The sequence below is a fragment of the Arvicanthis niloticus genome, chromosome 24 (assembly GCF_011762505.2).
Source record: "Arvicanthis niloticus isolate mArvNil1 chromosome 24, mArvNil1.pat.X, whole genome shotgun sequence".
Classification (NCBI taxonomy): Eukaryota; Metazoa; Chordata; class Mammalia; order Rodentia; family Muridae; genus Arvicanthis; species Arvicanthis niloticus.
In genome coordinates, this window is record NC_133432.1 from 4317676 (window position 1) to 4344953 (window position 27278).

General features: G+C 52.3%; 1 protein-coding gene across 7 annotated transcripts in view; it reads right to left on the minus strand.

Moving 5' to 3' along the window:
* Positions 1-8125: 8125 nt before the first annotated feature.
* Positions 8126-27278, minus strand: part of Cmklr1 (chemerin chemokine-like receptor 1) — a 39292-nt gene continuing 20139 nt past the window's right edge. For 2 of the 7 annotated variants that reach the window (XM_076922433.1, XM_076922434.1), the window contains exons 2-3: positions 11756-11855; positions 8126-10538 (exon numbers count right to left, since the gene is read on the minus strand). In XM_076922433.1, coding sequence (XP_076778548.1) covers positions 9340-10452 — 1113 coding nt within the window. In that variant the 5' untranslated portion in view covers positions 10453-10538; positions 11756-11855 and the 3' untranslated portion in view covers positions 8126-9339. Of the gene's footprint in view, positions 10539-11755; positions 11856-23268; positions 23720-27278 lie in introns of those variants that run through there. The other 5 variants (XM_076922429.1, XM_076922430.1, XM_076922431.1 and 2 more) reach the window with 4 other exon arrangements.

Below are 27278 nucleotides of genomic sequence, written 5' to 3' on the forward strand. Positions count from 1 at the left end.
CATGGGGCATTCTGTCACATTGCATCTACAGCCATCAACTAAAGGGAAGAAAGACTGGAACTCACCTCAGTTTCCCCAAAGATAGATGCTAACTACAGAGAGATCATCAGGACATTTACTCACGTCATTTGCCTTCCCTTTTAAGATCAGCCAGGCAGTCGTGGTGCACGCCTTTGAGCCAGTGCACAGGAAGCAGGTGAATCTCTGAGTTCTAGGATACAGAGTGAGTTCTAGGATGGCCAGGGACACACAGAGAACCACGTCTTGAGGGAAAAAAAATGGGGAAAAAATTACTAATATTCTCTGTGTCTGCTTCTCAGGCTTACGTGAGGGGTGTGCGATGGTTAGTCTTTGGTTATCAACTGGACAGAATCTTGAATCAGTTTGGAGACAAAGTGGTTCATCTCTGAGGTACTGTCCAGAGGATATTAACCGGAGAAGGAAGACCCATCCCAGATGCACTCCATGGCCTTAATACAGAGGAGGGCTGGAGCTCTGCTGAGCACCAGTGTAGTGCATTAAATGTGCTCAGCCCAAGGAGTGGCATTCTTAGGAGGTGTGGCCCTGTTGGAGTGGGTGTGGCCTTGTTGGAGTAGGTGTGGCCTTGCTGGAGTAGGTGTGGCCCTGTTGGAGTAGGTGTGGCTTGTTGGAGGAGGTGTGGCCCTGTTGGAGGAGGTGTGGCCTTGCTGGAGTAGGTGTGGCCCTGTTGGAGTAGGTGTAACCTTGTTAGAGTAGGAGTGTCCCTGTGGGTGTGGGCTTTAAGACCCTCATCCTAGCTGCCTGGAAGTCAGTCTTCTCCTAGCAGCCTTCAGATGAAGACGTAGAACTCTCAGCTCCTCCTGTACCATGTCTGCCTGGATGCTGCCATACTCCTGCCATAATGATAATGGACTGAACCTCTGAACCTGTAAGCCAGCCCCAGTTAAATGTTGTCCTTCTAAGAGTTGCCTTGGTCATGGTGTCTGTTCACAGTGGTAAAACCCTAACTAAGACAACTGGTATCCGCTGCTCCATGCTTCTTGACTAGAAGGCAGTATGTATGATTCCATGTCATGGGGGATGACACTCTGGAACCCAATCAAAATAATCCCTTCCTGAGGTTCCTAGTCAGGGGGTTGCTCACATCTAATACAGAGACATCTGTGTCAGCCAAAATACAAGGAAAAGGCTGAGCCATTGAAAGAATGAGCAGCTGGCGAGGCCCATCTCAGGACTGATGGGTTGTGAGAGCACTCGAATATAGAGGCTGTAGGGAGGGCTTGACCAGGCTGACCATAAAAGCCTCCCTGTAGCTGACAATTGTTACAGAACAAACTGAAGAGATCTGTTTACACCCAGGAAGAGTCTTGGGAAATGACATGAGATTTATAACACGGCCACTATTTGAAAAGAAACCTGTGACAAAAAAAAAGGGGGGGGGGGCGGTGGTGGCGCACGCCTTTAATCCCAGCACTTGGAAGGCAGAGGCAGGTGGATTTCTGAGTTCGAGGCCAGCCTGGTCTACAGAGTGAGTTCCAGGATAGCCAGGGCTACACAGAGAAACCCTGTCTCAGAAAAAAAAAAAAAAAAAAAAAAAAACAAACAAAAAAAAAAACAAAAAAAAAGCCTGTTATGTGTACAAGTGTTTTGCTCACATATGTCTGTGCACCACATGTGTGCCTGGTGCCCGTGAAGGTCAAAAGAGTGCAGCAGGTCACCCTTTAGTGACAGGGTGGGTCCTAAATGGGGGTAGCCAGGAGATCAGGAGAGGATGAGATAAAGTCAGGAAAGTTTGTGATCAAGAGACTCACACAAGCCAATGGATGCTTCATGCGAGCAAGTTTACTAAGAAGTACAGCACCTTGTACACTGTTTCCAGGGGAGAAATGGAACAGTCATCAGAAAATATTATCTACTGGGATGAAGTTGGCAGGAAGCTAATCCAGTAACATCATACAAGGAGAACACAGCATCTCAAGAACATTACAGACCCACATAGTTGGATGAGCTGATTTCTCAGGATCAGAAGCCACAACACCCTCCAGGCTCTGACCCCAGGCCACTACCAACTCAACTCAACCAAGTATATTCCTCATTCCTTCTCCTGGGGAGCGGGGGATCCTTGCATTTGACCAACTCTCAACAGCATTCACAAAAACCGGAGTTAAAAGAGAGTTGTGACCCACCCTGTGGATGTCTGGAATCGGACCTGGGTCCTTTGCAAGAGCGACGAGTGCTCTTAGGCACTGAGCCATCTCTCCAGCCCACAGAAAAGAGTAGCTTTAATTCTGACTGGCTGGGAAGCTGGTGGTCCCTCTGGTGAGACTGGGAAGGGACCGGAGAGAGCTCACACCCCTCACCACCTCAGTCCCTACCTCTAGCCATCATTCACTTGGTTGAAGAGAGAGGAGCTGTTGATTCAGACCTCTTCCTAGTCTGAGAATTTAGGGCTAGAGGGGAGTTGCTGCTGGCAGACATGCGTTGCCTTCCAGAATCAGTCTCTACTCCACTCCCATCTCAGAATGGAGTCTCCCCCCTCCACCAACAAGCCTTTCCCCCCACTCAGCCCGAGATCTGGCTTATTTAACAGGAAGCAGAATGTGTGCTGAGAGAAGAAAGCCATGGCTTGGATCCCCAAAGCGTGGATTCCCGTACCACTGCAGCCAGCACACAGTATGTCTAGGATTTTCACACTGCTGCAGCCAGCACACAGTATGGCTTGGATTCCCACACCTCTGCAGCTAGCACACAGTATGGCTTGGATTCCCGTACTGTTGCAGTCAGCACACAGTATGTCTAGGATTCCCGTACTGCTGCAGTCAGCACACAGTATGTCTAGGATTCCTGTACTGGTGCAGTCAGCACACAGTATGTCTAGGATTCCCACACTGCTGCAGTCAGCACACAGTATGGCTAAGAGTTCCACACTGCTACAGTCAACACATGGTCTGGCATGACTAACATCCAAACAGAATTGCTGCCTTCTGCTGAGTCCCCAGAGACTGTCTAGCACTCGACGCAAACCAACGGATGGCGACTATATGGAGCCTGGCGTCCTTTCCCTCATCCATACAGAAGAGGCATCTTAAGTAGGGTGACTTAGGTCAGCTGATGTGTTATCGTCTCTAGCCACATCTCACCATAAACCCATCCCTAGTAAATTGTCCCCAGTGAGGCATCAGTGCCTGACCAGAGCCTTGTGTCACCTGCTACTGACTGAGAGCCATCGGATGCTGTCGGCCAACCACTTAGGCCTCCGGTCCCCCTTTTCCTGGCTCCCAGCTCCACAGCCCAGCATCTGGAATCAAACCAGAAACTCGCTCCGTTATCCAGATGCTTGCTGTAAGAAGCCAAACATCTGTGCGGTGGAAACGAGGACGCAGAGAAGCCTTGGGTCTGTCTCTCCCAGTGCATCTGCAGAGTTTCAAGGCGCCAGGGATCCTCCTGCCTGGGTGACGACCATCCACGGCCAACACACACCCGATGCCCAGCTGGGGCTTTCACGACTTCCAAAGGATAAGCACAGGAAGTTTGTGGTTACAACCGTGCCTGCCAAGTCTTTAACAGATCCAGGTCTGGAAGGGATGAGAAACAATGGGGCTGGGGGCGGGGCTGGGGCTGGGGGCGGGGCTTCGGCGGGGACATCTAGTTCTTTTATTCCCAAGCTGCAATCAATCAGCCAGGAAAGAAGGCCCAGGGAGGCAGACACTGCCTTAATGAAAACCTCTCTACTCCCCTTGAGGGCTCCTAATGGCTTCAGGAAAAACCATAGCCCCTCCGTTTCATACATGATCTGAGCCTTGGTTTCCACACCTGTAGAAGCAGGAGGACCCCACCCTCTCCTTGTGTCACGCAAAGGGGGGAAGTCTTTGGAACCGGGGTGTTGTGAGGTTTCAACAATAGGTGACCGAGGGGAAAGGACGCCATCGTAGGGTTATTCAGTGGTGGCAAAACGGGAGCAGCAGCGTTTCCAGACTGAGCTCTTCTGGGGATGCGAGGCAAGTGAGTCACACAGGTCCCTGCCCTGACGGAGTTCTCCTCCCAACAGGGGACAGACAGGAGGCTACTAAAGGCATGAATAAGCAAAGTGGTTTTGGTGGCCATGCTGCGGAAAAATGAGATCTCACCTGTGACCTGAGCAGAATGGCAGCCTCAGAGGAGATGGTACCTCTTAGGCTGAGGGGTGACTTGTTCGCTTGGTTTGGGCTGTAGTGTTTGAAGTGAGATCTCATTCTGTAGCCCAGACTAGCTTCCAATTCCCAACTCTCACGCTTCATTTTTTTTTTTTTTTTTTTTTTTTTTTTTTGATCCCAGGATTAAGGCTGAGCTGCCAGGCCCAGCGGGAGGTGACATTTGGGGGTGGGGGTGGGAGACAGGGGAGAACATAGGTAAAGACACAGAGATGAGTGAGGGGTGCTCCCTGCTGTCTGCAAAGCCACCACATCTGTTCACAATGCTATCTTCGACATAGAGGGGAAGGTCACTCCTGGAGACACCATGGATTGATTTGCTTCTAAAAGATCTTTAATTTTTTTTTTTTTAAAGGTATCTTCATCTTAGACAGATTGAGAGTTTATTACAGCCACTGTCATTACTTTCTAGGTCTAGAGACACCCCCTACCCACATCCAGGCCAATAGTGAAAATGCCTTAGGAGCACCTTATCTCTGCTCTAAAATGGGTTTTGTTAAGACCTGCCAGGATTCTGCTGGGTCCTGGCCACAAGGTCACCAAAGCTGGTACTCAAAACTCCCGGAGTGAAGAGGGCAGCTTGGTGAACCTCGGGAATCTAAGCTGTTATTAAACTCACTCTCAGGAGCTTGTGGACACCCCTCTCGTGGCAGGATATTCAGTGAGGTGGGAGGGGGTGCTCCCCCCCAAACCACTACCATCCTGCTCAGTTTCATGATCTGTGAAACAGCGGGGGCAGGGAGGGAGGACGAGAGGTTACCGAGAAGAGACGGAGTGAGCTCGAAGTAGTGTCCCTTCCAAACTCCAAGACCCAAAGGCTGAGAGGAACTGACTGGCAGGGACAGCACAGTCCCTGGACTCACAGGAGTTGGGAGTAGGGGGGTGGGGGTGGAGGGCAGAGACTGACTAACTTCTTGGGAAAGCAAGAACTTTCCAACAGACAGACAGACGGGGCTTGGCTATCAGCTCTCACTACCTGTGTAGCCTTGCACAAACCCCTCACCTTCCTGAATCTCTCCACCTCTTTGTTCATCAATAGACATGGCACAGGGTCTTACCACAGAGGCTTCTGTAAGGACTCGATGGAGATCATGAGACAGAAGTGCTTGCCCCAGACTTGAACACAACCAGGTAGCACTAACACTGCTTGAACACTGCTAACAGCTAACAGCAGCTGCAGAGCCTCTCAGCCCAGCTGGGCGTTCTCTAGACCTGCGCGTCTTCCTCTCCCACCAGCTCTGTGTCCCCACCTGCCCAGTGGCCAGGCATCTAGGCCAGGAGTTGGGTGGCATGTCCAGGGTTGTCCAAGGCCCAAACACTTGGAGTGATTCTCACAGCCGCAGCTACCACAGCAGCATTAGCACGGGCTAATGTATGTATTATTTACAGAGTTTCCCATGTACTCAGGGAACTCCCCTGAGAAGCGTAATTGTGCACAGGGAGGTGCGTTTGAATAATATTTACAATTAATTTCCATCAGCAGACTAATGCGGCAGGACCTCTGTGCTGCACAGATGGTCCTAGGGTTGCCTTCCCGCTAACCACTCCCCTGAGAAAGCTCGGAGCTTTTAAATACACTCTGGCTGTGGAGCAGCTGGAGTCTGGAGGCCTTGCTCAATGCTGTAGCCTCCTGCCTTCCTCTCCCCAGAAGAGAAGGGGAGGGATCCAACATGCAGGTGTGAGCAGATCAGTCTGTGGCCCTGTCTCCCCAGCCCTGGTCTTCTATCCACCTCCTGCTCCCTGCAGCCCAGCCCCCAGAGCCCTCACGTGGCTCTCTTCCTCCCCAGGAGTCCTATCTGCTGCCCCTGAAGGGCCACCTGGAGCCCTCCAGGCCCTCCCACCCACTCAATCTCAGCCCACTTTCCTGGGGCAGCACCAGCCTTTGCATCCCTGGCCCTGGAAATGTCTGCCCCTCCCCATGAGGGTCGACAGATCTGCTTGACCCTCATAACCACAGACCCCAAGGTCCCTCTCTCGACAGGGGCTCCCTGGAAATGATATTTCAAGAGAGCCTGGGCTGTGGGAAGGAAATGGCTCAGCGAAGATGGAGGTTCCAAGGTAGGGTGGCATTACTCCCTCCTCCCTCCTGTCCTCCCTCCTGTCCTCCCTCCCTCCTGTCCTCCCTCCTGTCCTCCCTCCCTCCTGTCCTCCCTCCTGTCCTCCCTCCCTCTTGTCCTCCCTCCTTCCTGTTCTCCCTCCTGTCTTCCCTCCTTTCTCCCTTCTCTTTCCTGTTCTCCTTCCTCCCTTCTGTCTTCCCTCCTCTCTCCCTCCTCCCTCCTGTCCTCTCTCCTCCCTCCTGTTCTCCCTCCTGTCCTCTCTCCTCCCATCCCTCCTCCCTCCTGTCCTCTCTCCTCCCATCCCTCCTCCCTCCTGTCCTCTCTCCTCCCTCCTGTTCTCCCTCCTGTCCTCTCTCCTCCCTCCTGTTCTCCCTCCTGTCCTCTCTCCTCCCTCCTGTTCTCCCTCCTGTCCTCCTTCCTCCCTCCTGTCCTCCCTCCTGTCCTCCCTCCTCCCTCCCATCCTGCTTCCAAAGTCTCAGCAGCAGAGTTGGTTCCAAGCCCCTAAGCCCCATATCATTTCCTAGCTTTGTGGCCCTTACTTGAGTCTCTGCGTGACCCACGGGACCACAGTGTCCTCCTCCCCCAGGGCCAAGCACAGTCTGGAGTGCTCCTCAGCACCTGGACACTCAGAAGCACACTCCACTTCCCACTCCCTCACCCACCCAGGGGGCAGCCCTGTGGCAGTCTGCTGGGTCCCAGCTCCAGAGGTGCTGCCCCTGTTGGTCTTTGGAGGGACACCGGGAGTCACCACCCTTTGCTGGCTGCAGGGATTATACATAAATCCTGAGAGATGGGGGGAGGGGTTAGGCTGTGAGAAGCCATGAGGACAAGACTGAAAGTTTCACTCAGAGCTTGGCAGGAATGGAAGTCAGAACAGGGGTGTTGTTACAGCCAGGAGGAAGAGGGTGGGCTCTAGGGGGTTGATATTGACTGGTGTAACACTCTTCTTGGTCAGCTTTTCCAATGGCAACAAGATTTCCTGGTCCCCTGCCTGGCCTGGCCAGCCCTGATGTGCAGGAAGTGCACTGTCCAAGAGGCCATGAGGCTCCAGTCACGGACAGGCGCCTCTGTTGACATGATGGATCCCATACCATGGCATGCCTCAGTTGCACATCTGTAGCCCTGGGGAGTCAGGGGTTGGGGGGGGTGGCAATGGGAACACAAAGCGTTTGTTAAACCTCCCTTACTGTTCTCAGTCCCTGTATGTTCAGGCTGTCTGAGAAGCCAGAGGTTCCAGCTTGAACCAGTTCAGAACTGCCTCATCTTAAGACCTAACCAGGGAGGAACAGTCTGTCCCCTAATGAAGTGTGACTCCCAGCAGTCTAAAATTTGGGAACTGGCTGGGCCGGAGGACATGCATCTGTGTGTTACGCCCCAGTGGAAAAGTGACTTGGAAGAGAAGAGAGAACACTTGGAGACAGAAGGCCTTGGACCAGAGAGGCTGACCTACCATGCTCTTCCCTCTGCTTGCCCAGCAGATTTCAGGGTGTGTGTGATGGGAGCCAGGAGGCTGAGGCTGGGGATTAAGCCCTTGGATTGCTCTGCAAGCAACATGCAAAACTTCATAAAGACTATTAAGATGTTCACACAGATCCACTGAAAAACTAGTATTTATGGCTGAAACCCCAAACCCATTAGCTCCCCCCTACTCTTCATCTGCCTCTGAGCCATGCCAACCGGGGTCCAAATCCAGTCTCTGCCAACATCTAATGGGGTCCCCTTGGGCCAGTTGCTTAACCTCTCTGAGCCTCTGCTTCCTCATGTGTCCAAGGACCTAACTCAGGTTTCTGTGAAGAATAAATAAGAAGGTACATGTGAAATGCTTAACATGCATGGAACATGTTGAATGAATGCAAGCTGCCTCGACCTCGGTGAGGGAATGACGTCAGCACGGCAGAGTTGGGCTCGGGTCTTTATTACTGATGAACGGTACGTGTCGGGTTGGGTGAGTCACTTCCCTGCCAGGGTAGGAAAGCTTGATCCCGGGCTGCCCATGGGGCTGTAATGCCACACCTGGGAAGTGTGTCCAAGGAGGAGTCAGATGAACTGGTCAGCTTCACAGCCTTTGGAAGCTGCTCTGAAGATGGAATCCCAAAACTCCATTCTATACCAGTCTCCAGGGCATTCTAAGCCCTCCCAGCCAGCGTGGAGGGGATTAGGGAAGAAGAGACCCTGAGATGGGGGTAGGATGAAGGCTTCTGTGAAGAGGCCCCAACCCAGCCTCAGGGTTCAGTGCTAGGTGAGTTTACACACTGAAGCAGAGAACTGCCACCACCTGAACCCCCAAGCACCCACTGCTATAGTTCCATCTTCCTGTGGCATGATGGTGTGAGATATCCTATACCCACATCCTTCGGGGTTCTCTGCTCTCTGTCTCCACCTCTTCACCACACACACACACACACACACACACATATGCACACGCACATGCACACGTACATACACATACACGTGCATACACACACACATGCACACACACATGTACACACACACATGCACACATGTGTACACACACACGAATGCACACAGACATACACATGCACACAGACACACACGCACACACAGAGAGAGCCCTGTGTTGCCCTTGTAAGGTCCTGTGAAGCCCCTCAGGTCCTGGTCCTCCTCATTCTTCTGAAAGCCAAAGTCAAGATCTTGGAGGATGACGGGGGGGGGGGGTGCGGGGCAAGGGTGGGCAGCTTTGCTGGCTTGACTGTCATGTTGCCATAACAGGTCTACAATGGGATCTCAGTGACTTCCTCACCCACGCCAGAGATTATGCAGCATGTTTGGGTAAAATCCCCACAGTGAAATCGTGTATGTTGGCCCGTATGTTGCTCACACCTCAGGTCTTGGCTTCAGAGACTCTCCCTTTTCTGAGTCAGTCAAAGTCCGCCATCCCCTACACCTGCTGCAGAGGCTCAGGTTGCTTGCCTGCCATTTTGCTGGAAGAGTATCCGCACTTGGGAACCCCACTCAAAACATGAGCCGCCTTGTGTGAAACGTAGTGGGCGCTGGAGCATACCGGAAGGCTTCTGGCGTGTCTCCCACTTCAGGAGACAAGTCCCTGGGCGTCCCTGGGCTGTGGCGCCCGCAGGGACATTCCCAGGTAAGGTTCAGAGGGTACTGATCTTCTCATTCACCGAAGCCTTCTCATTGAACGAGGACATCTTGGTGAAGCTCCTGTGACTGGGGTAGGAGGAGGGTCCCGTGTCCTCACTCAGTGCGTTGACCAGGCGGGAGAAAAGGGCCACCTTGAATTTTTTGAAGTCGTGGCCCATGAAGACATACAGAATGGGGTTCATGCAGCTGTTGGCGATGGCAATGGCGGTGGCCAGAGGCAGTCCCAGGCTGAAGACAGAGCTGGGCACGGCTGTGTGGTGGAGCTCCAGCAGGTAGAGGGTGTGGTAGGGGCACCAGCAGAGGAAGAAGGTGATGATGATGGTGACGATGATCTTGAAGGGCTTCTTGGTCTTGGCCAGGCGGTTGCGCTGCAGCTTGAAGACGATGGTGAGGTAACAGGCTGTGATGACGAAGACGGGGATCAGGAAGCCGCAGAGGAAGCGGGTGATGGTGACCGCCGCGTGTCTGCTGTACCCCGCAGAAACTATTCTCGAGTGGGTGGGATGTGGGGAAGACTCAGCCGCGGCCAAGCTGAAGTTGTTGAAGCAGGTTATCTTCCCCTGCACGTCGGTTGTGTCCCGAAAGACAAGAGATGGGGAACTCAAGAAGAAAGCCAGGACCCAGACGGCCGCGCAGGTCATGTAGGCCAGACGGACGCTGCGGTGGTTCTGGGACCAGACCGGAAGCAGCACGGAGATGCAGCGGTCGAAGCTGATGACGGTCAGCAGGAAGACGCTGGTGTACATGTTGTGGCTGAGCAAAAAGTTACTAATCTTGCACATGGCCTTCCCGAACACCCAGTGGTAGTCCTTAGCGGCGTAGGTGATGTGGATCGGCAAGAAGACGTTGAACAGGAAGTCGGCCACTGCCAGGTTGACAAACCACACGGTGTTCACCGTCTTCTTCATCTTGAAGGTGGCGATGATAATCACCAGGCCGTTGCCTAGGATCCCGAGGAAGCACACCAGACTGTAGATCACCACCAGGAAGACCGGGGCCACCTTGGCCTCCTGCGGAACCACCTCCTCCATGTCCATAATGTAGCCAAAGCCATCAGAGTATTCATCATCGTAGATGCTGGAGTCATTGTAAGCCTCGTGCTCCATCTCTGCAAGGGATGACAGGGTCACAGGCTAAAGACCTCCGTGGACAGGTGCTGAGGCGTTGCCTGGCGCTGAGACTTCCTCCTCACCTGAGCAAGGTCAATGTCGTTAAATCAACCACCTCCCCCTTTGCAACTTCTTTCCTTTATTCTGCATCTGTATGCCTGTTTGTTTGTATATGTATATGTGCATGTACACGTGTGTATGTATGTGCACGAACATAGGCTCACTGAGGCAAGTGCATGTGGAGGGCAGAGGGCAACATCAGAGAAGACATGTCTCTCACTAAACATGAAGTTTATTAGTTCATCTATCCATCTCCTCAGCCTCACTCCTCTTCTTCCTCCTCCTTCTCTGCTCCTTCTCCACCTGCTCCTCCTCCTGCTCCTCCTCCTTTTCCTGATCCTCCTCCTTCTGCTCCCCCTCCTCCTGCTTCTCCTCCTATTCTTCCTCCTCCTTCTGCTGCCCCTCCTCCTGCTCCTCTTCCTCCTCCTCTTCCTCTCCCCTCCCTCCTTTTGAGATAGGGTCCCACTATGAAGCCCCAGTTGACCTGGAACTCACTATATAGACCAGGCTAGCCTTGAACTTAGAGATCCATTTTTCTCGGCCTCCTAGGTGCTGAAATACTTCTTTGTTTCTTTTACAAACATCTGTAGCCATCTTGCAAGGCAGGCGCTATTAAAGTGGTTTGAGTGAGAACGGCCCCCATGGGCTCATATGTTTGAAGACTGGGTCTCCATTTGGTGGAACCGTTTGGGAAGGTTTCGGAGGTGTGGCCTTATTGGAGGAGGTGTGTCCCTGGAGTCAGGTGCTGTCTCTGCCTCCTGCTAGTGAGACGTGAATACTCAGCCAGTGTTCTGCTACCTGCTGAACTGTGCCTTTGCCCCACTGGTATAGCCCCTAACCTTCTGAACTGTGAGCCCAGCTAAACGCTTTCTTTTATGAGTTGCCTTGGTCATAGTGTTTCATTAAAGCAATAGAACAATGATTGATTCAAAGCTAAATGAGGAAAGTGATATCGCCCTCTGCAGCAACCGCAGGAAAAGACAAGGTTCCAACCTGAGTCTCACCTGCCTCTTAAGGACCCTTCCTTCCCTCTCATATACTCTGTGTGGGAGGCCAATAGTCATTCAATGTCCCCTTAGGGTATGAACTATCACGCCAACTCTACATGAGTGGAGAAGGAAGCCTGTTGTTGTGACTGTGGTTCCACTCACATGTCCAAAGCCCCGGGGACCGCCATCCTAGCATCCTCCCCTGACCCCACCCCGCTGATGGCCACTAGTCCTCTTTGGAGAGTCCCTACCTTTGGAGACCTTCACTGTTCACCGTTACAGAGCAGAACTCCAGTGTGGGTCCTCAGACGGGTCCTCAGCTGGTCGGTCACTGTGCGTGGCTGGAAGTACCTGCAGAGAGAAAAGACAAGGTAGGAGGTAGTCTCAGAGTCCGAGGACGACACAACTAGGAGAAGTGAGAGCCACTCACTCAAGGTTTCCCTGCTGGGAAGCGTGGCTTTGAACCTAGAACCAACTGGCTCTACCCAGATCCTCAGCACTGGCGTAAGGGACTAAAGTCTGGGGATGCAGAGCAGAGGCTGTGCAGATTGTGGGGGGTTCTGTGGGCCCTTGCCAACACTAACCCAGCAGGCAGTGGGAGGCGAGAAGGTGGAACAGTCACTCAGCATCTGCCAGGCACCTACGACACATCCCTCCACACCATCTAGTCTTCCCAGAGCCTCTTCCCAGCATGCATTGCTGCTCTTGCTTATGAATGGTAACTGGGCCAGTGAGATGGCTCAGCGGGTAAAGACACTTGCTGCCGAGGCTGGCAACCTGAGTTCCATCCTGGGGACCCACACGGTGGAAGGGAAACGGGTCTTCAGGATTTGTCCTCTGACCTCCATACATGAACATGGGCACGTTCATGCCTGCACACATGTGCCAAACAAACAAATGAGTAAATACATACATACAAACATACATACATACATATACATACATACATACAAACATACATACATAGATACATACATACAAACATACATACATAGATACATACATATAAACATACATACATACAAACATACATGCATAATACAAACATACATACATACAAACATACATAGATACATACAAACATACATACATACAAACATATAAACACATATATATACAAACATACATACATAATACAAACATACATACATACAAATATACATACAAACATACATACATACATACAAACATATAAACACATACATATATACAAACATACATACATGCATGCATACATACATACATATAAACATACATACATACATATATACTTGGAAAAATAGAAATGTGAAGAATAAAATGGTTCATGTTTATAATTCTGGCACCTGGGGAGGCTGAGGCAGGAGGATGATGAGTGTTTGAGGCAAACCTGGGCTACATAGGCAAGACTGCCTTAAAAAAAAGTGTAAAAACTGAGGCTTACAAAGCCTTCTTTGGGCCTGCTGGTCACCTTGAATTAGACACAGACCTCCCTATCCTGGTGACCTTATGTGGGGATAGTGACCCACACAGCCCCCAAGGGTTTGCAAGGCAAACTGCCACGCTGGTCCTGAACCGGTCCTATAATAACCCTGCTGGGTTTCCGTGCTGTGTCTTGAGAGTTTGTGAACTTGGAGGTACCTGAGGCAGTGGGTTGGGTGCAGGGTTCAGAGTTGTCACCTGCAAGCTGTGCACTTCTGGGGCATATGACTTCTCTGAGTTTTGGGCTCCCCGCTGAGAAAACAGGCACATTCAGATCCCAGAATGTGTCCATGTGTTAGAGAGCAGTGGACATCAGGACACAGGACACTTAGCTTGACACAAATGCACACAGAAAGCTATCAATTCTTAGGAGTGAAACCCATAGTATTAACCCCAGTGAGACTGCCAACCAAAGCCTCCCGTGTTACCAGCCAGTCGCCCTGCGTCTGGGGCTGCTCCTCTGAGGCCTGGGCTCAACTCTCATTACAGGAAAGCCCTTCTGTTAAGTGAAAGCCACTTTTCACTGGGGCTCTGAGATCAAGAGACACAGATGTGGGTTTGCACAGAGTGAGAGCCTAGTCCAAGGGTACACAAGGGATGAAGAGGGTAGAATGGACAGACGGAGCAGGGATGCAGTGCGATGGACGGGGGCTCACGTGGTACCTGTGGATTCACATCCCTAGTGCTGGGGGAGGGGAGAGAAGGAAGGAGAGAGGGAGGGAAAGAGAGAGGCCTTAATGTTGAGGAAGACTTACTGTCCATGACAATATGAGGTGCCAATTTCAACTCTTATGTGTTCAGGGACTGGGTTGAGCCCTTGGTATAGGCTCCCAGTCTACAAAGTGTGGGTGTATGGATGCTCACAAAGGCCCCACTACATGTGTGTTCATATGTGTGCATGGATGGGTAAGCATGTGTGTAAGCAAGTGTGTACACCTGTGTGAGCATGTGTGAACATATGTGTGCATACATGTGTACACATGTATGCAAGCATGTCTGTAAACAAGTGTGTATGCATGTGTGCAAGCATCTGTGTAGTACATGTGTGTGTAAGCATGTCTGTAAGCACGTGTGTATGTACGTGGAAGCTGTGGGTAGCGTGTGTGTAAGCATGTCTGTCTGTAAGCACATGTGTATGTACATGGAAGCTGTGGGTAAGCGTGTGTGTAAGCATGTCTGTAAGCACGTGTGTATGTACGTGGAAGCTGTGGGTAGCGTGTGTGTAAGCATGTCTGTAAGCACCTGTGTATGTACATGGAAGCTGTGGGTAGCATGTGTGTAAGCATGTATCTAAGCACTCTTGTGGAGGACACAGACTTCTTCCTCAATCTCTTATCTCTTTGTTGCTGTTGGTCTGGGGATTGAACGCAGTCCTCATGATGGTAGAGCAAGCTCTGAACTGAGGGAACCATCTCCCCAGCTTCTCTAGTGCCCCCCCCTTTAACCCTGCAAGGGCTACCATGTGGCTTGGGGAGCAGAAGGCCCTGACCAAGCTCACAGATGGGCAAGAAAGCCATCAGAAGCCAGCAGAGCCCAGGGTCTAACTGCCATGCCATGGAACTTCAGGACAGCTGCCATGTGTGTGTGTGTGTTTGTGTGTGTGTGTGTGTGTGTGTATGTGTGTGTACATATGTATGTGTTTATATGTGTGTGTATGTATGTAAGTATGTGTATGTGTATGTATGTATGTATATGTGTGTATATGTATGTGTGTATGTGTGTATATATGTGTGTATGTGTGTATATGTATGTATGTGTATATGCGTATGTATGTATGTGTGTGAATGTATGTGTGTCTGTATGTATATATGTGTGTATATATATATATATGTATGTATGTGTGTATGTATGTGTATATATATGTGTGTATGTGTGTGTGTCCATGGTCCCAGGATATGGGGTTTCTCCCCACAGTGGAATCAGATGCATAGACAGAGAGATAGTGCTGGGCCAGGGTAAGCCCCAGATATCACAAGAAGTAAAAAGGGCTGGCATCCAGTTTTCTGGGACAAAGGACCTCTGAGCTGGTAAAGGCCACGCAGGAACCAGGATGTGAAGGCTGAGAGAGGAGGGAGGGAGCTCAACCCATTGTCCCCACCGTGGCACAGAGAATTCAGAGACGCTCACTGTTGGCCATAGGAAGATGACCCAGATGATGTCATGTCTGGTTTGTAGGCTGGGCTGAGAGTAACCGGGTCAGAGGCTGCACCAGGGCCAGCAGAGTAGGTTCCTGTGATGGTGTTAGCCTTTGCCTCCCTGCTCCTAGCCCTCCGGGGAGGTGGGGGAGCCTCTCTGTCTTCCTGGGGATCTGGAGGGAGTCACCTCAGCTGCCTTGTCTATAAGTGGATGTGAAGAGAAAGGGGTGCCAGGTCCTTTCCTGTAAGAGTCTGCATGGACTAACATCTAATGTGAAGTAGGGACTGGCTCCCACAGGCCTCCTGAATACTCAAATCCTAGCATCCATTTCTAAAACAGTATATCTGCATATAAAACCACATGCATCCTGCTGGATACTTTCACTTTCCTGGGGATTCAGTTTAATGTCTAGTGTCATGGACACGCCGTGAGCATAGTCTCAGTAGAATGTTGTGACAAGAAATGACAAGAAAAGGCCACACGTGCTCAGAGCACAAGCAGTTTCAAACCAAATAGGTTCTCTGTGTGTGTGTCTCTCTCTCTCTCTCTGTCTCTCTTTATCTCATCTTTTCTTTATTTTTCCTTTTTAAAAATTTTGCTTGTCTTTTCTACTTGGTGTTTGTTTGTTTGTTTGTTTGTTTTGGGAAAGAGGAAATCTTATTTTTTAGGTCAGGTGGTCTTCAAACTAGTGATCCCCTGCCTCCGACTGCTGGGATTGTGGGTATCTGTCATCATAACCAGCTTCCCCAAATTCTCTTCATCTATGGCTGGTCAGGTCCAGGGGATAGGAAAATCCATCAAAAAGGAGGACTGGTTCTGCTGGGAACTGGCCTGGCACACTGTGCTGTAACTGACCTTCCCAACCCCTCCAGTGGCCTTTGTCAAGGCAGATGGGGAACGGCCAGCCAGGGATGCCTGAGGAATGGCATGTCCCAGACCATCTGCCTCCTGCTTGGGTCCAGGGCCAGGACATGGGCATAGGGCTGGCAGTTCCTGACTCCCAGGTTCTGTCAGTCATGACAAGCACCTCCCTCCTATTGCCTGGAACACTGTGATCACAATGGATGCCTGGCCTCTGCCAACTCCAAAGAGATATAATATCCCTGTCCCTCACATTCCTCACGCCCCCCCCCCCAGGATGCTCATGGAGTAGAGACATGGGACCCTATACGCATCCCATGTCTACACATGTAGCTAGCCCAGGCCAGAGTGCTGCTCCGTGCTAGACACGCCTCTGCAGTGTTCAGTTGTCCCCACGTGGTGAATGAGAAAACAGGCTCAGAGAGGTGAAGCCTCTTGCCTGTAGCCACACAGCTGGTGTGAGCATAGACTGACCCCCCAGGACTCAAAGGAAAGGCTCATAAACCCCCCACTCCTCTGAAGAGTGGACAGCCCCCAGTCCCACCTCTCCAAGCCTCCAAGCTTTAGCCTTGCATCCCAAGAGCTCAGCTCTCCCTTGTCCTGACCCCACAAATGTGCCCTCTCTGAGCCTCCTTCCCAGGGGTCCCTTCATTGCCCCCTTAAGGACCCTGTAACCAGCGATCCATGAAAGCAATCCCTGCGAAGCTGTAAGACGGGTCTCCAGTCGCACTAGAAGGCACCCTCGGAGAAACCCCCTTGAGGAAACTGTGGTTGAGAGCAACATGGCTCCCCTTGAGGAACCGTTACTTCCTTCTATCTCGATAATCTATGATCTGAATCTCATCTCTCCCTCTTTTCATGTGGCCACAAGAAAGCTCGAGGTCATGTTTGCAGGACCCAGCAATGGCTCCCATAACTCCGTGGTTCTGCAGTTTTCCACGGTGGGTCCTCGAGTATCTAATCCTACTCGGTACCGGTTTCAGTTCCTTGTGATAGACAATGGCTGAGTTATGCAGTCACCCAGGTGCTGGACTAAACCCCGTTATCCCCGTTAGCTGCCAGGCTCCCCCATCTTCAGGGGCAATACCACGGTTGCTCCACTGTGAAGGTGGCGGAGCACAACTCAGGCCGTGCTCAGCCAGTGACTGCTTCCTCGTGCCCAGATCACTCCGACCCTCGGCTGTAGAACACAGAGCATACTATTTTGAGTCTGCCACAACCTTCCTGGTGCCCCAGGGTGCCCTCCCCTCTAACTAGACACCCTCCTTGTGCTGGTTTCTATAAGAACAACCCCCCAGGGGCTCCTACATTTGAAAGCTTAGTCACCAGGGAGTGGCACTAATTTGAAAGGATTAAGAGGTGTGGCCTTGCCTCCAGTGGTGGTGCACGCCTTTAATCCCAGCACTTGGGAGGCAGAGGCAGGCGGATTTCTGTGTTTGAGGCCAGCCTGGTCTACAGAGTGAGTTCCAGGACAGCCAGGGCTACACAGAGAAACCCTGTCTCGAAAAACCACAAAAAAAAAAAAAAAAAAAAAAAAAAAGATGTGGCCTTGTTGGAGGGAGTGTGTCCCTGTATCCTTGGGCTCTGGTTTCAAAAGCCCATATCAAGCTCAGAGTCTCTCTGACCATGGATAGGGATGTGTCTCTCAGTTACTGTCCCGGCACCTAACTGCATTCAGCCATGCTCCCGTCCATGACAATGATGGACTGACCCTCTGAAATGGTAAGCAAGCGTCCAATTAAATGTTTTCTTTTGTAAGAGTTGCCATGGTCATGGTGTCTCTTTGCAGTTACAGAACAGTGTCTAAGACATTCCCTCTTGCCCCACTTTTATGAGCCCTGCCCCTCCCAGCCAGGGAGCTCGCCCTCCCCAGTTTCCAGAGCCATCTGGCTGAGGTCAGGAACACACATGGGGTCGCAGATGAAGCCAGCATGGGAGCCTGCCTCTCCTGTCCTCAGTTCCCCTCAAAGCCCAGGGACAGGGAGAATTATCCTGCCTGCCCAAGGCTGCCAGAGTCTCCAAGCTCCCACCCATCTGACACAGAAGCCTACAATGGCCTGCCTGCTCCACAAAACCTTACACTGTCTTTTCCCTGGGACAGTCCTGTGGATCTCTTAGGAAAGACACAGACTCAAGGAAGAGGGTGCAGTCAAGGGCATCCATGTGGGAGGTCTCTGAAGTCAATGCCCCTGCCTGGGCCTCAGTGGTACATTCAGGAAGATGGGAAGATGGCAACACCCACTCCTGCTGGGATTTATCAGGACCTGGACCCTGCTAAGACCAAATAGCTGCTACATCGGGGACAGTGCAGCAGTCCCTAGACCTCTCTGAGGCCCCAGATACCCTGCATGCATCTATCTGACCAAGGCCCCTTCTAGTTCGTGTCAATCCCAGTGAGCTTCATGAGGAAAACCTAGAAAAACCAAGCCAAGGCCCCTGAGACCAGAGGCCTCCAATTGTGACACAGAACCTGTTGAGATGTTAGGTATAGAACACCGTTTTAGACCAAAGCCAGTACTGGCAGCATCCACCATGATGCAAAGTAATATTTCCTCTACAAGTTCAAAAGCATCCCTGAATTCAGGGCAGGTTCAAGCATCCTTACAGATGGTCTTCCCCAACAGCGGTTGCAATGATGCCTGCTCTCTCAGAGAAGTGTGTCCCCTGGAGTCCGAAAATCGGAGCTACTGGGGGACGGGGGAGGTGGAAGGGTCTTTGCAAAGTAAGTATGGTAAGACTATCCTGATTAGAATGGGTCCTAAATGAGGTGACAGAGAAAGAGAAGGTAGGTGGCCTAGGCCTGTCATCCACACAGTCAGAGCTGGCAAGAGTTCCATTGCAAAGCTTTTCAGAGAGGGAGAGAGAGGGAGAGAGAGGGAGAGGGGAGGGGAGGGGGAAGGGGAGAAGGGGAGACGGGGACGGGGAGACGGAGAGGGGGGGAGAGAGACGGGGAGAGGGAGAAAGGGAGAGGGAGACAGGGAGAAGGAGAGAGGAAGGAAGAGAAAAGAGAAGGAGAAAGAGAGAGGGAGAGAGAGAGGGGGAGAGAGAGAGGGAGAGAGAGAGGACAGAGACAAGACAGACACACAGAGGGGGGAGAGAGACAGAAGGAGGGAGAGAGGGGAAAGGGGAAGGGGGAAACAGGGTCAGAGACAAAGACAGACAGAGACAGAGAGAAAGAAGTGACAATTTGGTATTAGAAGGTGAGGTCACATGGCCACCTGGGGCCACTGGAGAAAGAGCAGGAGGAGACTCCCTGAGTGGACTGCATCTGACCCCTTGAACCCTGGCTTCTGTCACCCAGAGAGAGCTTCAGGAAACAATTTCCTATTGTTTTCACCCTTCGGAGATAAACATCAGAACTTCCCACGATAGCCTGCTCACACAGGCGGGCGGGGCCTGTTGTCCTGTAGAAACAGAAGACTATGGCTGCCTTATAAAATGTGCAGAGAGCTGGTACCCTGAGGACAATGGGCTCTGCTTCTGCTTTGCCCCCTCAGGTCGTTCAGAGAACCCTGGACACCAACCAGTGTTCCTTCTGATCTATTCCGTCTTCCTAATTCGATCAAGCAACCATCGCGTGGATGCGTGGGAGCGTCCTCTTTGCGTGGTGACCTCGGAGAGGTGGATTCTATGTCACAGCCCTGTGTTCCTGGAGTGAACGAATCTAGGCGTCACTTCTTGTCCCTTTTTATGACTATTTAAGACAGCCTCACAGCCCGAGGGCATCCCATGAAGCTCTCCCATTCCTCCCATGGTGCACCGCACACAGCTCTGATGTAGACACTGCATCGTCTAGTGAATGAATAGCCAGGTGAACAATCAGGTAGATGAACAGACGCCTTTGAGACTTTAGGTTGGTCTGGATGACAGAAGTGTCATAATAACACATTGGTACCACACTTCAGCATCCTGCTGGCCTCGTATCCACAAGCCGTAGAAATCTCGTATCCTTAATGGTTAATCACATTAGTGTCTGCTCTGATCTGAGGTTCAGCCTGGGTGAGGACAACAGCCTACTCAAGCTGTAACTAAGAACGAGTCATCTGAGGAGGGAGTCTCAGCTGAGGGAAACTGACAGATTGTCCAGGTCAGATTGGCTGGGGCAGCCCACTGTGGGCGGCACCATCCCCTTGCCAGTGGTCCTAGGCCAGCTAGCTAAGCATGGGCCTGTGAGACAGCAAGCAGTGCCCTCTGTGGTTTCTACTTGAGCCCTGCCCTGACTTCTGTCAGTGATAGACTGCGACCTGTTAAATCAAGTAAGCCCTTGTAAATCAACAGCTAAATAGTGGTGTCTGTTGGCCCAGGGCGTGCCCAGCATACAGAAAGCTCAGGTCGATACTGCATGCAGTGTTTTGCAGGCCTTGTAGCTCTTGGCATGAATATGCCCATCCCCAGTTACAGAGAGAAGCTCTGGAAGGCCCCGTGGAGCATTCTGCTAACGGCTCATTGTAAATTCTTCACTGGTAGAGATAGTTCTTACCACAGTGAAAAGTCCCAGATTTTCCTTCCCTTACCTCTTTCCTGTCATTGTCTCTAGTTCCCGGGCCCTTCCTGTTACTGACCGTACCCCATCACTGCTCACCCAAAGCCACCACAGGCACAAGTCTACTGCCTAATGCAGGCTCCATCCCCATAAGCCCTGCTCTGACCCGGCACACAGCAGGTACTCAGTAAATGTACCCCTTTACCGTTGTGCACTTTCTAAATGAGTGTCTGGCCAGTCAGCAGTGCCATCTGTCCCGTGGAACTCTGCAGGGAATGAGGTGTCCACTGCCACTTTAAAGAGCAGGGTCGGAGGCTCCAGGGATGTCCGTGTGGCCGCCCACCTGTGCCTGGCGTGTGATGCTTTTGCGCCTCTATGTACAAGATTGCAGAAGTATCACTGTTCAGTAGCAGCCAGGCTTCTCATATTTAATTTGGATCCTTTCCCGGGTCACATGTTGAGAGCTAGGAGGCTCTGTGGGCCCAGGTTCTCCCTCAAGCCTCCACCGCCTCCAAGGAAGCCCCGGATGCCACGCATATGCCCACCCCCAAAGCATGAGCTGAAGTAGACCCTTTTCAAGTTGCTTCCAGCAATGGGAGGTTCCCAGCAATAGGAAGTGACTATGGGCACGGTTCATGCGCATGATCAGAAGAACCAAAGAGGAACAGCCATTTGGAATGGCTAAGAAACCCTGGGATAATCCAAAGAGAGATGGCAACCCCGACAGGAAAGTAGTCCCGGGGTGGGAACAGGTGGCATTCCTAAAACACACACACACACACACACACACACACACACACACACACACGCAAGCTGACGAGCAAGGAACAGGACACACAGGCATGCTGTGGTGAGCTCTCCGGAGCTCGAGAGGCCTCAGGAGTTTAGTTGCTGAGGTGACCAGTGAAAGCTCCTGGGAGAACGGCCAGGCAGCCCTCCAGAACCTGGCACGCACGGAGTACACCTGCACTATGGGAAGCAAGTCTCCCTCACAAGCAAACACTTGAGTGAGTGAGGAGGATTCCTACACGCAGGGATGGCTGCCAAGCAGTCTGGGAAAGTTGGGTAGGGGAGAGAAATAGAAGGGCTGGGAGGCAGAGGAGGCCAGGTGTGACATCATCCAAAGGGTGACCTGGGTTCAGTCACACCCACAGTGTGACATTCTACTCTGTGGAAACAAGGCAGGCCACTCTCCATGCCCCAGAAGGTTGTATATGTCCACTCCCTGTCCTTCTGGCTGCCAGCATTCTACATGCTCTCTACCTAGTCCTCCCACAGAGCCCCAGGTCCTAGGTGCTGGGAGTAAGAAAGACTCCATGGGGAGACTAGTGCTTAAAAATAGTCACGGTTCTGAGGTGGGACATAAGTGCCTCTGCCAGAGGCTGGGTGCTGGAGATCCTGAATGCCCATCATGGGAGAAGGGGAGGGATAAAGGGGGAGCCAGGTCCCCACCCTGGGATATTGAGCCACCGTGAGGGGCTGTTGTGCACGGAGCCCCACATAGCCTGCTGTACATGGAAAACTCATGCAAAGAAGCAGTACACAGCAGGGACCCTGAGACCTACAGACCCACACTGGACCAGCTGCATGGGAGGAGCGTGGGGAGGAACAGTCTGGGAGAAGCACTCACAGAGGACTACTCAGGGAAGACTGACTGCTCGGGGAGGAGTACTTGGGGATGACCACTCAAAGATGAACACTCGGGGGAGCACTTGGGAGAGGAGGACTCTGGGAAGAGCACTCAGAGGGAAGCACTTGAGTGGGAGGAGCATTTGAGGAGCACTCACAGGGGGAGCACTCAGGGAGGAGCACTCAGGCCAGAGCCGAGGCTGCAGGCAATAGGCATGGGTACGAAGGCAGAAGGATATTGTCTTCCTCATCTCTTTATTGAGGAAAAAACAAAAACAAACAAAAATCTCACGAGAGCAAACAAACACCCTAAATTCTTGCCTAGGGTTCACAGCTAGATGACATGACATCTGAGTCACTGGCTCCACAACCAAGCTATGCTAGCAAGCCCCCCTTAGGGCCACCCACTAACAGCCTTCTCTGCCAGGCTGGGGTGACCCAATATAAGGAATAGTGACAGTTCAATGGGAGGTCACTGGTCAGTGTCCCCACATCAGAAGGTCCTCAGCAAGCCAACACTTGCAGGACCAAGTGGGCCCCGGGGGTAGACGACTGCTCCTGCCCACATCCCACAGCTGGTTCTACCAGCTACAGAGAACAAAGCCCCCAGGCAGATGTCATCACCTTCCTCCTTATTAAACTAACAGGCCCACATTCTTGCTCCGTTCTAGCCACCCTCCCACACACTGTTACAAAGAGGCGGCTGAGATTCAGAGAAACTATGTGTCCAGGCTCACACAGCAAGCTCCTCCAAGAAAGGTGCATCAAACTGGCCACTTGGCCTTGGGAGGGAATGGACAGGTGGCCGGCAGGCGCCTTCACCCAGCACCTCCCTAAGACACACCAAGACCCTTTGTCTGTTGCCTTAGAGGGACCTCTCTAGGATGGATACTGTTCACTGTCCTGTGGTTCCCTCTAGCCCCTCTGCCTCTAGTGAGTGGCTGTGTGAGGGACGCCTCCGGTCACCCATTACAGACATGCCTTCTGGAATGGGCTCACTTGTTCCCCATCTTTCAAAGATGCATGGGGGTGGGGGAGCAACTCTCTGAAACTGGCGTAGACCCTGGCATAGTCCTAGGCACAGGCAGATGGGACACGCCTTTTCCATCCTCAACCCATGTAATGGTCCCCACCTCACTGGAGAGGCACGGGAGGCTGGGGCGGGAAGCTCGCCCAAGGTCACCCACGTCTTACCTGGTGAGAGGCAGGACAAGCCTGTGCTGCCTGTGGAGACAGGGTCCGCCTCTGTTGCTGCCCCTCATTGGCCTGTGTCCCCCACCCCCATGGGCAGAGGATGGTGCAGGAGACATCTGAACAGTGGATGTCTGTCTGTCTTTGGCTCTGCTTCTGTCCCTTCTGTACCCCTAAGCCACACGGGGTCCTATCCCCTGCCTGTCCCTCCTGCTGGCTTCTGGATCTCAGCCTCTCTCTCTCTCTCTCTCTCTCTCTCTCTCTCTCTCTCTCTCTCTGCCTCTTTTTGTCTCTTTCTCTCTAATCCCCCTCCCTGTCCCAGCCATGATGGCCCTTCACCTACATCTCTCACCTTTGCAAGCACCTGGTCCTCCCAGCAGCTGCTCTTCTCTCTCTCTCTCTCTCTCTCTCTCTCTCTCTCTCTCTCCTCTCACCTCAGTAGATGCAGGCCTGTCCAGCAGCCTCAGAACAATCACATGGGCCTTATCAGGGCAGTGGGCGTGGCCATGAGGGTAAGAGCCCAGGGGGGAACTTAAAACCCTTCCCCAGTGTTCCTCATTTCCAAAAGGCCTGTTTGTTTGATCTGGCTCCGTCCCCTTCCCCCACTGCTCCAGCTGACAGTCCAGCTGGGTGATGGCTAGGCCACTTCTGTGGTTCTCTCAATCTCCAGAGGGCTTTTAGGACCTGAGAAGTCCCGCAGAGTATGTCCTGGGGTGGAAGCTGAGGTCCAGGGAGGGTGAGTGGCCTTCTGTAAGCCAAAGAACAGGGAGAGTTGGACCATCCTATGTGCGCTGTACCTCAGAGCCTAGGGCCTGGAGCTCACACATGTTATGCTTCCGTGAGATGCCTTGTCCCTGTATCATAGATTTGCACACACAGGTTCAGAGAGGTCATGTGATCAGCATGAGCTCACCAGCATTTCCTTCCAGACTGGGAGGACTTTGAGGGTTAGTGTCATTCACTCAGAGCAGAGATGGGGCCTCCCAGCTAAAGAGGATGGTTCTAGAATCACATAGGGGGCTGCAGCCCATGGGGCCCCAGGTGTCTGGAAACCACACAGATGTTCCAGCTGCAGGCCTGGCTGCCAGCCCCAGACAGAATTAGCTCAGTCGGGAGAGAGTTTCCTCCCTGGTCCCACGCCCCCGCGCCTAGCTCCCTCTGAGTCACCAAGAAGACTAACACCCCCCCCCCCCAAGTGTGTTCTCTGCTTGGAGGGCACTGTGTCTGAGCCCAGGACTCTGAGGATCGGCAGAAGAAGCCCACACACCTAGAGGGGCGGCAGACCCCAGGACACCTCTTGTGTCTGGTGGGACACAAATGGAGGGAGAGTCCCCAAACACCCACACCACTGTCTGCTTCTCCTCCTAGAGTATCCGTGACTCACTCTAGAAGCCCAGTAGCTTTTCTTAGAGTGCTGGGTCTTTGACCCACTGCCGTCTGGTCCCGTCATACCCTCAGGGTGTCCCAGAAGTAATCCTCAAGAGTTTTCCCTGCTAGGCATGGGGGGTGCGCAGCTGTAATCCCAGCTCAAGAGGCAGAGGCAGGAGGATCATCACATGTTTAAGGTCAATCTGGGGCTATATAGTGAGCTCCAGACTAGCTAAGAATGACCTAGTGAGACACGTCCCCCTAGCCCATCTAAATAAAAGCCTTCCCACGGTGTTACTGAAAAGCATGGGGCACTCACGGGGGCTGCTCACGATGGCATCGGCCTCTCCTACAGTAGGATCCAGCCTATGGCCTACACTGGATGCACTGTTAAGAGCTGAGGGGACCTTGGTGCCCCTGGAGAGGTGCTTCTGTAGCCCTGGGTTTGCTAAATCCAGGCCTTCAGCAAGAGACACAACCCCCGCCAGCGATGGGCTGGAGAGGGCAGCTGACAGACGCTGCTTCCACACCCACCCTCAGGAGACAAGGAGGGTGAGCCTCCAGGCCGGGCTCCTCCTTAGCTCATATCAGAGCCCACTTGGATGTGTTCAAGACCCCTGGGTCACCCTCTGGAGAGACACTGGCACCCAGGACACCAAGATTCAATACGAATAACAGTGGCCCTGCTGGGTCTATTTTATTGTATGCCTACTAAGTGCTGGGACACTGAGAGACCCCGTGAGCATCTAGCACCATCAGGCTGTGGGATGGTGGCCATGCCTGTGGCTACTTTCCAGCTGCAGCTGGTGCTTAGGATTTTCCATCCTTGGACTCACTTAGTAAATGTCCTTAGAAATAACTTAGCTGGGTGTGGTAGAGTGTAGGCTGCCTAGCAAGACGCTGGCTCAAAAAAAATAAAAAAAATAAAATAAAATAAAAATAAAAACCCACAAATATGCCTGACTCCTCGGAGTCTCAATGATTTCATAGGCGCTTGTCCAGCTTGATACTATATTTGGGCCAAGCGTCTATTCCCAGCTTAGTGGTATGGCTCTTGAAAAGACAGCTTTCACTCCCTGCTGTGTGATCCTAGGCAAGTTACTTTGCCTCTCTGAACACTGAGTTAATCACTTGTGAGATAAATAATAAAAATTTTTGCACGAAATGTGGGCATGCAGAGAAAGGGATCCCTGGGGAATCCTCTGAAGCTACAAGGTCTTTAGGCCACTGACGGACGTTCAAGGTAAATTTGTTCAGGCATTCCTAGCTGCAGGAATGGACAGGAGTCTGTAATGGGGAGCTGGCCAGAGGCTCTCTGTACCCCTAACGTGGACTAGCCACCTCTGCTCTCTGAACTGACTGTGTAAATGGGGTCTGTGTTCACCATTCCTCGGAGGGTGCCCATGGGCGGGGCAGGAAACACTCATGAGAGAGCACAGTAGAAAGTCAGCGCACAGACCACAGATCGGGCCACTGTGCTGCTAGTCTGCCCTCCATGGGTACAAGGGGAGGCTGGCCAGGTGACCCATCCTGAACCTGTGACTCAGTTTCCCCTTTCATACTGCTCGCTTAAGGACAAGAGCCGGGCGGCGGCTCTCCGGAGACACCACTAGCTCCTCACCTCCACTCCACAGTTGAAAAACTGAGGCTCACACAAGCTGACCTTTCTTGGATCTGTGGGTGCTCCCACCCTCTGGTTGGCTCGTCCCCTGAGTTTCCGAGGAATCTGAAGCATTTCAGCCCCCAGCCCTTTTGGGTGGGCTGTGTGACGGGGAACAAGTTGCTTCATATCTCTGAGCCATGGGGTCTTTACCTCTATCACTGGGCTGTGGACAGTGGGAAGGAACTTCCCTGTCCCAGCATTGTGTAGCTTTGATTTGTCACCCATGGGTCAGCTGCCGCACATTTCCAGCCAGCTCCTTGGGAGCTCAGTGCTTTAGGGTCCAGGGTCTACTCCCCACCCAGTCCTTGCCAGTCTGTCTGAGCAGTCTGGTCAAAGCACACACTAGGAGTCCTTGTCGGGGGCTGCTCAAAAGTGACCACCACCCACCATGCTCCAGAGACCCCCTGGCTCCTTCATGGCAGAAAGTGGACTTGGAAGGATCCCAGATGGTGATGGCAAAGGGCAAAGCTCCATTTGGCATCTCTGCCAGGAAAGGGTCACTTCCTATGCCCACAGATGTCCTCCTGGGGGCCAGGGTGAGCCTCATCCAGATAGGCTCAAGCCTCCAGAAGATGGAGACACTTCCAGCTAGGTGACCTTGACCTTGGACTAGGTTCTGAGGACCAACAGTTCTCCTTCCCGAACCCCCTGCTCCTTTCTCCCTTCCAGAAAACACTAACCAAGCACGTGTGGGCCAGGCCAAACCTGGATGCTGAGACAATACGGCAGAGTGCAGAATAGAATGTGGTTACCCATGGGAGGGAGTGTGGGTGACAGACACCTGAGACAATGCAAGGCAGAGTAAACACCTCAGAGGCCCCATTCTGCTGTGTCACCAGGGCAAGCCCCACTTCTCTCTGAGCCTCAGGTCCTATACTTGAAAACTAAGAGCGATGGAAGCCCCTGACTCTCAGGATGTCCATGAGGATGAAGTTGTGCTGAATGTTTCAGAAGCAAGCCTGGCCTCCAGGAAGCACCACAG